Source organism: Sparus aurata, chromosome 21, assembly GCF_900880675.1.
Source record: "Sparus aurata chromosome 21, fSpaAur1.1, whole genome shotgun sequence".
In the NCBI taxonomy this organism is placed as follows: Eukaryota; Metazoa; Chordata; class Actinopteri; order Spariformes; family Sparidae; genus Sparus; species Sparus aurata.
The window spans coordinates 33679351-33692282 of record NC_044207.1 but is presented as its reverse complement, the minus strand read 5'-3'; the positions used below and the strand labels follow the sequence as shown (position 1 = coordinate 33692282).

At 41.6% G+C, this 12932-nt stretch overlaps 1 protein-coding gene across 1 annotated transcript; it reads right to left on the bottom strand.

Moving 5' to 3' along the window:
- Nucleotides 1-7900: 7900 nt before the first annotated feature.
- LOC115573021 (zinc finger protein 425-like) lies at nt 7901-12104 on the bottom strand. Its single transcript, XM_030403594.1, has 3 exons — nt 11538-12104; nt 9808-9868; nt 7901-9413 (listed from the first exon to the last, which is right to left on the bottom strand). The coding sequence occupies exons 1-3, from the start codon at nt 11895-11897 to the stop codon at nt 8512-8514; spliced, it is 1323 nt and encodes a 440-aa protein (XP_030259454.1). The 5' UTR covers nt 11898-12104; the 3' UTR covers nt 7901-8511.
- Nucleotides 12105-12932: the final 828 nt, after the last annotated feature.

The window sequence follows — 12932 nt, the reverse complement described above, 5'->3', positions numbered from 1 at the left end:
TAATATTTGAAGAGTTTCTGCCTCGATGAATGAAAGAATGTTTGTGAGTTTGCTTAATTAAAGAAAAAACCTCCTGCTCGCCAAAACTCTTATTGACAGAATGTTCTATTGTGAGCGACAGGAGATTCTGAATGAAATGATGTGGATCGGGAACGATGGAGGAACGACAGCGAGTTAAGAAAACTGGTTCTGTTTGTTCTCCTGCAGACATTAAGTTTGTAATTTAACACAGAGCTTCTGATGGTCGGTGGCGCTCTTGTGTTTAAAGTCTATACAGCCGAGAGTGTGAGTCTGTTTGAGCAGCACAACATTTCCCTACTGATCTGATAGAAAACATTTGACAACACCAGGCTTGTAAAATCAGTTTGACTCATTTATTGCTTCATCACAGAAGGACAGAAAGTCTCAGTCTGAGGACAGAAGCTACGTCAGCGGTTCCTTCTGGTTCTGTTAGTCTGTTCAGTATTCTCTGAGCAGACACCTCACCTCTCCTCTGTCACTGATGCTCTGTGGATGGATGGATCACCCGCTGCAGAGCCTTCCTGTCCTGGGCCGAGCACCAACCAGACAACACGTCAGTCCACAAAACCTGATGACAGGAAATCAGGATTCAGTTCAGGAAACAGTCGTCCAGCTCGTCCTCAGCAGCCTGTTCCTCTGCCCACACTTTCAGCTCCTGGCTGCTCTCGTTCTGGAGAAACCAACAATGACCATCAGAACTCTGCAGACATATCAGCCATGTTTGATCCCCCTCGTAAAGTTCAGGTGAAAGATATTCACACTTTCCCTTCAGGCTCCTGTGGCGGCTCGTCTCCATTGTTTGGCTCGCCTTGTTCGTCTCGGTGATTCGTCCTTTCAGCCGTCCGTCACCTGCAAGATGAGAAAGAAGAGCAGTGGTAGTTTCACGCCTCTTTGTGCAGGTTTTTTTGTGTTTTTGTGGAAGTTTTTTGTGAATTTGTGGAGGTTGTAGAGATTGAGTGTATCATTATGGAGGTTTTGTGAGTTTTTCTGGAGGTTTTGTGAGTATTTGTGGAGGTTTTGTGTGTCATTGTGGAGATTTTGTGTATTTGTGAAGATTTTGAGTCTCTATGTGGAGGTTTTGTGAGTATTTGTGGAGGTTTTGTGTGTCATTGTGGAGGTTTTGTTTAATTGTGGAGGGTTTTTTTATGTCATTGTGCAGGGTTTTTTGTGTTTTTGTGGAAGTTTTTTGTGAATTTGTGGAGGTTGTACAGATTGAGTGTGTCATTATGGAGGTTTTTAGTGTCATTGTGCAGGGTTTTTTGTGTTTTTGTGGAAGTTTTTTGTGAATTTGTGGAGGTTGTAGAGATTGAGTGTGTCATTATGGAGGTTTTTAGTGTCATTGTGGAGGTTTTGAGTGTATTTGTGGAGGTTTTGTGTGTATTTGTGGAGATTTTGAGTCTCTATATGGAGATTTTGTGTGTTTTTGTGGAGGTTTTTAGTGAATTTGTGGAGATTTTGTTTAATTGTGGAGTTTTTTTTTCCGTCATTGTGCAGGTTTTTTTGTGTTTTTGTGGAAGTTTTTTTGTGAATTTGTGGAGGTTGTAGAGATTGAGTGTGTCATTATGGAGGTTTTGAGTGTATTTGTAAAAAGCATTTAACATGTGTAAACACTGAGAGTCACAACATTAGAACCAGTGACAGGTGAAATAGATAACATGGATCATTGTGTTCCAATGTCATGTTCAGCTGTGAAACCATGAGTCCTAGCATTCATGTGGATGTCTCTTTGACAAACACCAGTCACCCAAACACAGCTGCAGACCGAGTACACCCCCTCATGGCAGCAGCACTCCTTGATGGCAGTGCCCCCCCCAGCAGGACAACACGCCTGCAACACTGCAAAAACTGCTCAGGAACGACCCGAGGAACGTGGGAAAGAGCTCAAGGTGTCAACCTGGCCTCCAGATCCGCCAGATCTCAATCCAACTGAGCTTCCACTGGATGCAGTCAGAGCCAAGAACGATCCACGGGGGCCCCAACGTGGATGGGAGTTGGTTCTGACGCATCCCATAGATGCTCAGCTGGATTGGGATCTGGAGAATGAGGAGGCCAGTTTGACACCTTGGGTTCTTTGCCATGAGGGGGTGTAGTTGGTCTGAACGGTGTTTGGGTGGGTGGTGTTTGTCAAAGAGGATCCACAGAAATGACAGAACTCAAAGTTTCCCAGCAGAACATTTGATTTTAACAAGATGATCAATGCTCACTTCACTTGTCAGTTGTTTTAATGTTTTGTCTGAATAGTGGAGATATACATGTTAAATATTTTTCATATTTTGCATAAATTGATTTTTTAACTATATTGTCATTATATAGTTATTATTATTATTATTATTATTATTATTATTATTATTATTATTATTATTATTGTTGTTGTTGTTGTTGTTATCATCAGATTCTTATTATCAATATTAACTATTCGCTGATCAAACATGATGTATTATTATAGATTAATATATCCAGCATTAAAAGCAGAAAGTTGAGACCTTAAAGAGGAAATGTGAGACAAGCCAGTGTGCTGCATTATGGAGGACAATTATTAATCAATTAATTAATTGCGTGATGTCGGCATACTCATAAAGCAATTCTGTAGAAAGACAGCTGATTTTTGAGTCTCATTCTCAGGTCATCAAATAACGCACTTTGTGGGCTATTAACAGGACTCACAGAGTCGAGTTGTTAACAGAGAAGACTTATATTTTCAAATACATTTTATTTCAAGATATATTTTATATATTTTTTTGTGTTTATCCAGTAGCTGTAAAAACACTCCTTGAATCCTGTGGGGTTTTGAGGCGGGGTCTAAGTCTGCTCTGGTTGGTCGGTTCACACGAGCCTGATAACCACGTTTGCCTGGCAGACTACTAACAACTGGATTGCTCTTACTGAACTTTTGTGATGAGAACTCCACGGTGGTGAACTGGCTGTCGTAGCTTACTGCGCTCAACATCGTTTAGCTAACACTGTTACCTTGAAAAGCTTTATACTACGATGTTTCTCCAGCAAAACAACTTTCAAGACTTCATAAAGCTTATCAAGCACTCTCTGAACGCACATTTGCATGCTCGAGTGAAGATGTACCTGAACTGAAAACAACCTTCAATACACTCAGAAGAACACAGACAAACTAACAACCACTCAAGCTGTTTGAAGCTATCAGTTCGCTGCACTTCTACCATGAACATAACCACAACAACTGCTTCCAAATGAAAAATGTCACCACAACACAATCAGATCGTTATTAGTGGTCTGCTGGGCAGTGAGGCCGAGGGCCCTGTAACAGCTTTGTAATGATCTCTGCATGGTGTTATCAAGCAGGATGCTGTTGCACACAGTTGCAAGGAAAATGAATTCCTGCAATTGTTTTCATTTTGTTTTATCACAGAGGTTCAACATTATCTTCAAGCAAAGGCATCGCGCCCATACACACTGAACTCGCGAGTGAGATCGGCATGGACAGATGAGGGCAGAGACCGGAGCCGCTTTAGTGGCGTCAGGCGAGCTTTTACCGTGGCCCTGAGCATGTCCCTAGCCAGGCCGAGGCCCAACTAAACACGTACACATTGTGCACGATTCTACCATACCATAGGTGTGTAACAACAGAGGCCTGTAAGTTGGCGGGATGGCACAAGGGCTCGTAGGATACGCTGTTACCAATACCAGCAGCTGATCAAAGGCCTGACTACTGCCATTCATAGAAAACACACCTTACAGCTCCGATGGACAGCACTCGGGCATTTGCCATTGAAGATAGCTGAAGTCCGGTCAAATTAACCTATAACTTACAATAATAACACCAGGTGTGCCTGGCAGACCACTAACAACTGGATGACTGTCACTGAACTTTTGTCCCTAAACAGCTCTATACAACGAGGCCTCCAAAACAACAAGTCTCCGCTCAGTTCTGCTGGTGTTGTAGCTCTCACTTCACTGCACTTCTACCACGAATAAGAATGCCAATATTAACAACAGCCTCTGCTCAACATAGTTTATACACTCAGAAGTATGTAGACAAAGTAACAGCCGCTCAAGAGAAACCTTACACAGGCCACCAGAAATTAACATGTCTCCGCTCACTCTGCTGGTGTTTATAGCTCAGTTTGCTGCACCTCTACCATGAATGAGACGACGAGAAACGCTTTTAGACCAAAAATTCACCACGGCACAGTTGCACGTCAGAAACTGAATATGATCCTTCTTAAAGGGCCTGCTACGCAAATAGGCTGAGGCCTGAATCTACATAAATAAGTCCCAGCTCAAAACCAACAGGGTTCAAAGAAAGTAAAAGTATTTAAACAGGTTTTGTTTTACTGAGAGGAAATATAAACAAGTCTGGTTACAGTGCCTAAATGCATTTATTTGATCTAATTCATAAAGCATTTAACATGTGTATACACTGAGAGTCACAACATTAGAACCAGTGACAGGTGAAATAAATAACATGGATCATTGTGTTCCAATGTCATGTTCGGCTGTGAAACCATGAGTCCTAGCATTAATGTGGAAGTCTCTTTGACAAACACCAGTCACCCAAACACAGCTGCAGACCGAGTACACCCCCTCATGGCAGCAGCACTCCTTGATGGCAGTGCCCCCCCAGCAAGACAACACGCCTGCAACGCTGCAAAAACTGCTCAGGAACGACCCGAGGAACGTGGGAAAGAACTCAAGGTGTCAACCTGGCCTCCAGATCCCCAGATCTCAATCCAACTGAGCTTCCACTGGATGCAGTCAGAGCCAAGAACAATCCACAGGGGCCCCAACATGGATGGGAGTTGGTTCTGACGCACCCCATAGATGCTCAGCTGGATTGGGATCTGGAGAATGAGGAAGCCAGTTTGACACCTTGGGTTCTTTGCCATGAGGGGGTGTAGTTGGTCTGAACGGTGTTTGGGTGGGTGGTGTTTGTCAAAGAGGATCCACAGAAATGACAGAACTCAAAGTTTCCCAGCAGAACATTTGATTGTAACAAGATGATCAATGCTTACTTCACTTGTCAGTTGTTTTAATGTTGTGGCTGAACAGTGTAGATATACATGTTAAATAAAATATGATCATATCATTTATATTATATATAAATGAGATCAAATAAATGCAGGCGTTCTAAACAGACATACTGTTTGTATTTCCTCCCAGTAAAAAAAACATATTTAACATAAGTTACTTTTACATCCCTTGTTTGCAAATTTGTTTGTCTTTTTAATTAGTTTTTTTTTTTAAAAAGACAAACAGAAAAAGAGGGAGAGAGACTAGTGTCCCAACAGTGACACTGTAGTGGCTTCTGCCAAAACGTCGGTATTCAACGACCTGTGAATGAGACTCGACTATCCTCTAGAATCATTTACTGATTTTAGAGTATTAATGAACAGCAACTGACAAATCTCACACTTTCTGCCTTTAATTTTTGCACCTATACTGCACTGACCTGGTTGGACCAGGTGTTTCTCCTCTCCAGGTCTGATCACCATACAGGTCAGAGCTGTTCCACCTGAAGCTGAAGACACGTCCCACTGTTCACCTGGAGAGAGGAGGAAGTACTTTAGTATAACATGATGACTACATGCATGTGTGTGTGTGTGTGTGTGTGTGTGTGTGTGTATACATATATACATATATTCTGATTGTAGCAGAAAAAAGAAGATGTAATCAGATTAGACACATCCAGCAAAAAGGGGATTTCTTACCGGATTATAATTGTATGATAAAGAATGATATAGCAGCCTGTAACCATGTGCATGACGACACTTCAGGAAATATATTCAGTCCTGAGAACATTTAGTGCTTTTTACACGAGTAATATTCATGTAAAGTCTATTTTTTGACAAACAGGGAATCAGTGCACTGATTTTCACATTAAACCAGAACTGAGACAAACACAGTGAATCCATTCTGTGCAGACAACAATGAGGCTGCATATTGTGTGTATAAACAACTTTAGCTGCTCAAAATGACCTTCTAGATGCTGACAAACTAACATACTGAGACATTAACACAACACATAGAGCCTGTTAGCTAACTGTGCTGTACTCTGATATTCAGCTGTAACGATGCTAGTATTAACAAGCTAACATTACACAGCATGATAATGGCGTCATGCTAACACTCTCAGACAGACACACACGTTAGCTAACATGCAAACCCGTCTGTAAAAACACGACGATTAAATGACTCAGACATCTTTATAACGTTATTATATTGAAAGTACTCGGTTCGTGTGTCCTTACCCGTTAATAAAGGCAGCCGAGCCGCTGCTAACGTGTTTCCGAACCGTGCAGTGCATCTGCAACAACTTTAAAGTCAGCTAGCTAACATAGCATCACCACTCACTCAAACTGACCAGCAAACGTTAGCTAACCAGCTTTCATGGCGTTCAAAATAATAAATACTTCATGCCGACTTTACCGAGAAAAACGACTTGTTTCGAGAAAGTGACCTGAATGTAATTAGCTGTTCATTATTCATGCAATGAACACGACAGAGAAAAAACGAGCAAAATCACAATGGAGTTTGGTGCACCAAACAAAACATAACGTCCATCGCGGATTTAATTGGATGTAGTTAAGGGATTATGTTCCAGCCGAATTTACCTCAACACTTAACAGTTAAATGAGACGTCCTCAGCTTCTGTTCAGAGTTATTTCAGAAACATTTGAGGCTAAAACAAATCTGACCGACATGAGAGGGAGGCTAGCTTCCTTTAATCCGCAGACAACATGAAGGTAGTTACTGTGTGGAGCTGCTGATATATGAAGGAACATCACCTGGGCTAATTACCTGAGATCCATGAGTAATAACTGATTTGTATACACCTGTACTGAGCAGGTAACTGGACACATAAAGCAGATTATACAGAACAGTTTACTCACCGTGTTAGTGTCCTCAGAGAAGAGCAGCTCCAAACAGAGTGACATCCCTCAGCCATTTAAATACAGATCTGAGGTTTTGGAGGGAAATGCAGTAACTTCGCGCGGGAAGCAAGCTAGACCGCCCCTTTTGGCGCGCACCACCTGGATTCGTCAGAAAATCTATGGGTGGGACTTATTTTGCTGGTTGAGCTGATTCAACCAGAGAGTCAGAAATCTTAGAAGATGTTTAACTCAGTTGGTAGAGGAAGAATTCTGTGAGCAGTTAGGTTAGGTTAACTTCATCAAGGACTTGGATAAAGTATTACTCGAAAAGTACACAGTAAAAGTACATCATATTATTCATGCAAGTAGTCTAGGAAGTGCTTTACTTTGAAATCTGGAACGATACCTTCATGTTTATTGTTATTGTACAGATTGTTTATTCACTTGTGAAAACAAAGGGTTTGTTTGTTAATTCTTGTTAAGGCAGAATAAAAATCAGCCAATGAGGATCTTTGTCAGCTTATTAACATTTAGAAAACCACATTCTAAAAAATGTGGATCTTTTTAGCAGGATAGTTTTCAGTTCAGTGTCACTCAGCAGAACATTGCAGCATTCTCCTAAATAAGAAGCAGGAGGGGAAACTGGATCATGGTGGAGGAGCTGCACAGAGCCGGTTATTGTTCATGTTCTTTAACATTTTAAAACGACAACGACCGAAACTTCAGCCAGGAAGACTGTTGGCTGTTTTTGTATGTTAGCATTTCACGTCCAACACAGAAATCAAAATAGTTTCCTTATGGATCTGACACAATTATCTGCCAGACCTCTTTTATAACTCGCCAGGACGAAAACATCATAAAAATATTTCATCATCACAAGACAACAATCTGATATTTCTTTTACGATACACAGCTTCTCACGTGAACAATCTTTAGATTTCTCTTGTGCAAGAAAGTTATTTATTGCAACAGCTGTTCCACATCACTGCTCTTACCTTATATAAAACAATGTTTACAAAATAACTGATACAGAATGATTTTAGAACGTTTTATTAATCAAGAATGACACACAAACAAATAAACTGTATGTGACTCATAAGTATTTTGCTTTTTACATAACATAAGTATTATTAAATGTTTTGGAGTTGTACACTTTATACATTTTAACAGCAGAGGCTCATTAGCAACTTTGCAACTTTTAGGTTTGATTCTAAAATCAGGCGTCTCTGTTTTGACGAGCTGCTTAAATCTCTTGATTTGTTTGTTAAATAAAACACAGAGAGGTTTAAAATGCTCATCATCGGTGGAGGTAACATCCTCAGATGTTTTGTTTTGTTCGATCAACAAACCAAAATTCAGAGATAATCACTTTAGTATAATGTTATTAAAGAACAGCAGCAAATTATCGAATGTGAGAAGCTCGAACCATCAAATCTGTCATTTTTGCTTCACAGACAACTTTTAAGACAACGTTAACCTTCGACAGACTCATTTTGAGCGACAGCTGCAAAATAAGACTCATTCTTGAACAAACATCTTAAAACCTTGGAACTTAACTTGTCCTCTGCGCCAAAACTAACTCCCTCAGAAATGTTCTGGATATTATTCATACAACAGTAGAGTCTGGAGTGAGACCTCCACACGGTCAGTCGGTGGTCAGGACGTTGGGGTGGCATTTCTTCATGTGTAACTTGAGGCTGTATTTGACGATGAAGCTCCTGGAGCAGAGCGTGCAGGCGTACGGCCGCTCTCCCGAGTGAACGCTCAGGTGCGACTTCAGGTGAGCCGACTGGGTGAACTTCTTGCCGCACTGGTCGCAGCTGAATGGCCTCTCGCCCGTGTGGATCCGCATGTGGACCTCCAGGTTCTGAGAGGTGGCGTAAGTCCTGCTGCAGATCGAGCATATGAAGCGCTTCCCTCGCGAGCCGCCACTCGACTGACAGTGACCTGATTGGTCCCTGTAGAGGGCGAAGTTCATCATGTCAGCGTTGTCGTACTCAAATGCAGAGTTGCTGCTTTCAGACAGCTGAGAGTCTGTGGACGTCGAGCCCGAGACGCTCACCAGTTTGATCCCGAAAGCATCGCCGTCTGTGTTCTCGTTCTGGTGAAACTGAGTGAAAGTCATCTGACTTTTGGACTGTTTGGTCCACGTCAGGCTGAGATCCAGTTCTGCTCTGTTTGTCGGAGACTGAGAATCCATCAGAGCGCCGTTTCCAAAATAAGATGTCCGTCTGTTGGCGCTGGGAGGGACCAGCGAGCACTCCTGGTGGACCAGCTGGACGTCCGTGTCTATCTGTGAGGAGTACGAACAAACCGACTCGCCAGCGTCTATGTCATCAACGCCAAGCTGGCCGGAGTGGCCCGGCTCGCTGCGAGGAGAGTCCAGAGTGTAGACGGACAGGCTCTTCTTCTGCGTCCCTGCTTTCAGTGTGAGCTGCTCAGAGGACATATTCCTGTCAGCCGCCTCGCTTCCTGGCCAGTGTCTCTTCCTACTCCGGCTGCTGGATGCTGACGCGGTCGTCCCTCCATCAGTGGCTGATTTGTTTCCTGAAAGAAGAAACCGAATAAATCAAAAAATCTGTTTCCACTGCTTTACTGAAACATCCTGCAGGTGTAGTCAGCTCAAACTGATCGCTCACACTTTTACATTTTCAAACATTTATTCTTCAAATTTAAACATAGAGCAGACCAGTAATGGATTTTTGGAGCAGATATCGTACCAGGAAGTAAACATCATCATACATCAGCTTACTCCTCGCATCTTACTCTGCAGTCTATTAAAATGTTTCCATAATTGCACATATTGGACTATGTATACATACATGTATCAATATATCTTGAAAGACATGACTTGAAACACAGTTTGCTTGAGTACAAAAAGGCAAAAACACATTAAAAAGTACTGATGTGTGGACCGGGCCTGTGTGTCGTTAAGACTCACCTTCATCAAAGGTGTCGTTACTGTCCGAGTCTTCATCTTTAATCAGCACCACGTCTGGAAGCTGCAGGAGATTTGATTCAAAGTTATTACAAGAGTAAAGAAACTGGTACATCTTATAAATATCATTCAGTTATTAACCTGTAAACAACCAGACAAGTGATTTAGCATTTATACAGGAGATGTTGACGTGATGTAAAGTTGGTAACATGCAAACTAATAAAGATGAAATCCTAAAATTAGAGTCCTGATTAGCTGACTTATCTTTAAGGTTAATTAAGTTTTAATGAGAAAATGCTTAAAGATAACAGGAGAGGGTTGTAACACTGGATTAAACTACAGCCGAGTGAATTACTACAACTGTACAAATGTTAATGAGACTGACTGACATCAGCGTCCACACCGCCGTTATTCTGTACGGACGCTTGATTTGGGAGCAGTTAATCCCGTTATCTCAAAATCCTCATTTAATCATCACATCATTAAAAAACGAAGAAAAAAAAAAGACCTTTGGGTTTTTCAAGATGGAAAGAAAATTAACATGTTATCACGAAAATGACACTTTCAGCCTCAGGTAGCGTGACCGAGATAACATAATAAATAAATAACGAATGGTTATCGTGAGATAAAGGATCCACATCAGCCTGTCGCCGTGCACTGAGCGTGTGCAGAGGTCTGCAGCAGAGATAACGAGATAATTAACTCCTGATCTGGAGATGAAATGGGATTAAATAACTTCAACCACGTCTGGTTTCATCGTACGCAGTGGCTGATGTATATTCTCCAGGCCTAATGGCACAATATGAGAGGATGCAGTGATTTTTATCTCCTTGAAATCCTAAATATCATCATTAAGGACTGTTTATTGTGTGAGAATAAATTCTAACGTGACAACATCCGCGTTGACTCATGCACATAATAAATAAGATCTTCTTCCTCATGTAATTATTCTTTTTATAAATGGTTTACGAGACGTGTCCTTTTGGAGATTAAATTCACTATCAGTTTTAAACGTAGGATGTCACAATGTTTATTATCTTTGTAGGCTAACTTTAACGATGACCTGATTATCCCGCTGTTGATTTGATAACAGTTATAGTAGGCCTGTGAAACCTTTCCATTAGACCTTTTAAAGGAGCAGTCTGCAGTTTTTGGGGAAGCAATGTCAACGAGAAGAGAAAGACCTTCATCGACTGAAACACACTAAATTATAGTAATAAAAAAATAACAATAAACTGAATAAAGGAACTGACTGAAAGAGACAACACGATTTACACTGTTTAACTGTGTTTATATGTGGCGGACCCAGCCACCTCTCTAGCTTCACAGTGTTCTGGAACCATGTTTTCCTCAGAGAGCAGCTTGTTTATTCACTGATGAAAACAAAGTTTGTGTTATTACCTCATTAATATTGTAAATATTATAATTCTGAGATTGAACTTCTTCTGCAGAACTACACAGTGGCCCCTTTAAATCAGTTATCCTCCATTAACCAAGAGTCAGATCCCTTGTGATTAATTATCAGTATAATCAATCATAATTAATCTTCCATTATTCCTCTGCATGATTATACAAGTCTTATTGTTTCCTTGTTAGATCAAACAGCCTCTTGTCAGCAGTGTTTATCAATATGTCATGTCCAGATGATCGATTAATCGACCAGCTGTAAAGGAGTGTGTCAGCTCGGAGGTGGAGGTGGAGGTGTAGGTGTGGATGGAGGCGGACATGTTTACCTCCTCTCGCACCGCCACAGTCACGTCAGCTCCTCCGTCTCCTCCGGGAGCAGCAGCGGTGTCTCCTCCGTCGTTGTCCCACTGCTGCTGCTGTGTTTCCGGCTGCTGCTGCGCGCTCTCCGCGGCGGCTGCGACCCCCGGATCCTTCCCCGCGCTGCCCCCCCGGACCACGATGGACTCGATGAGGTGCAGCTTCTTCTTCAGGTCCTCGTTCTCCTTGTGGCTCCGGGTGATCTCCATCTGCAGCACGGCGTAGCCTTCGTCCACCACCTCGCAGATCTCCACCACCGCCGCTTTGGTCAGCGCGCCCATGATGATGGACAGCTGCTCGTGGAGCGCTTTGCTGCTTAGCACGGCCATCCCGAGGCTCGAGGGGGGACCCGCCCGGACCGAAACCCGTCCCGACCGGACAGCACGACGCTCCAACGGGCTGTGAGACGACCGTTAATGTCGGCGGAGGAGCCGTTGGTGGGTCTGTTTAGATCTGAGGGAACCCGTCACTGATTTACAGAGAAGAAGAAGAAGACGAGGATGGGACTTTCTACTTCCGGCCGACTCGCACTTCCGGAATAACACAGTTCACTTCAAAATAAGAGCCTGTGTTATTGTTTTGACAGCCAACATTCACAGAAATAAACACGAGCTAGACAGAGAAATGAGTAGGTAGATAAAAAACAAAAAGACTAGTGAAAAATGAAGGGGTACAAAATGCGATAAAAGAAAATAACAACTGAACAAAATAAATATGCTGAAAAAACCTTCCTGACCTCTCCCCTGGTGTCAACAGGGAGTTTATTTTAACTGTTTGACATTATCCTGTAGGATTCCTAAAGGATAAAGCCCAACCAAGTTTATCCTCTAAGATTGGTGTTCTTATAAGTTAATTTCCTATTTGAAATCCCTGTTAGAATCCAATAGAATTCAAAATACCAAATAAAAAAAAACAGGAGGATAAAGAAGACAATTGAAAATAAATATTTAGATAACAAATAAAGTCATTCAAAACAGATTCATAGACATAAATAGATATAAACTCAATAACTATAATACAAATGAAGATTGAATGATTGGGTATAATAAAGACATCAATAGATACAAATCAAATAGTAATGGATTTTTTTAAAAAATGGTTGTAAATAGATAAACAGGCAGATTCAACCAAGAAAGAGAAAAATCATATTTTAATACACATGAACAAAATTTAAGGAGGTAGCTAATTTAAATTCTTAAATTGAAGACTTTGGTTGTTTGTGCATTCAGCACTGTTAACTTTTGCCGCTAGGAATGCAAAACTGACTGAGAGATGATTCAAAACTGATGTCAATGCTTTCAACAGGCCTGTGTGTGGTTGTGTGTGTGAGTGTGGGGGGGTGTTATGAATGGTTTCTTTTGTGT

What these genes read in the sequence shown, in the direction of transcription:
- LOC115573021 (XM_030403594.1), bottom strand. Translation starts at nt 11,897, where the DNA reads ATGGCCGTGCTAAGCAGCAAAGCGCTCCACGAGCAGCTGTCCATCATC. An exon ending in CTGTGGCGGTGCGAGAGGAG is followed by an intron (nt 9,869 to 11,537) that starts GTAAACATGTCC and finishes AATCTCCTGCAG; the next exon opens with CTTCCAGACGTGGTGCTGAT. An exon ending in TAACGACACCTTTGATGAAG is followed by an intron (nt 9,414 to 9,807) that starts GTGAGTCTTAAC and finishes TTCTTCTTTCAG; the next exon opens with GAAACAAATCAGCCACTGAT.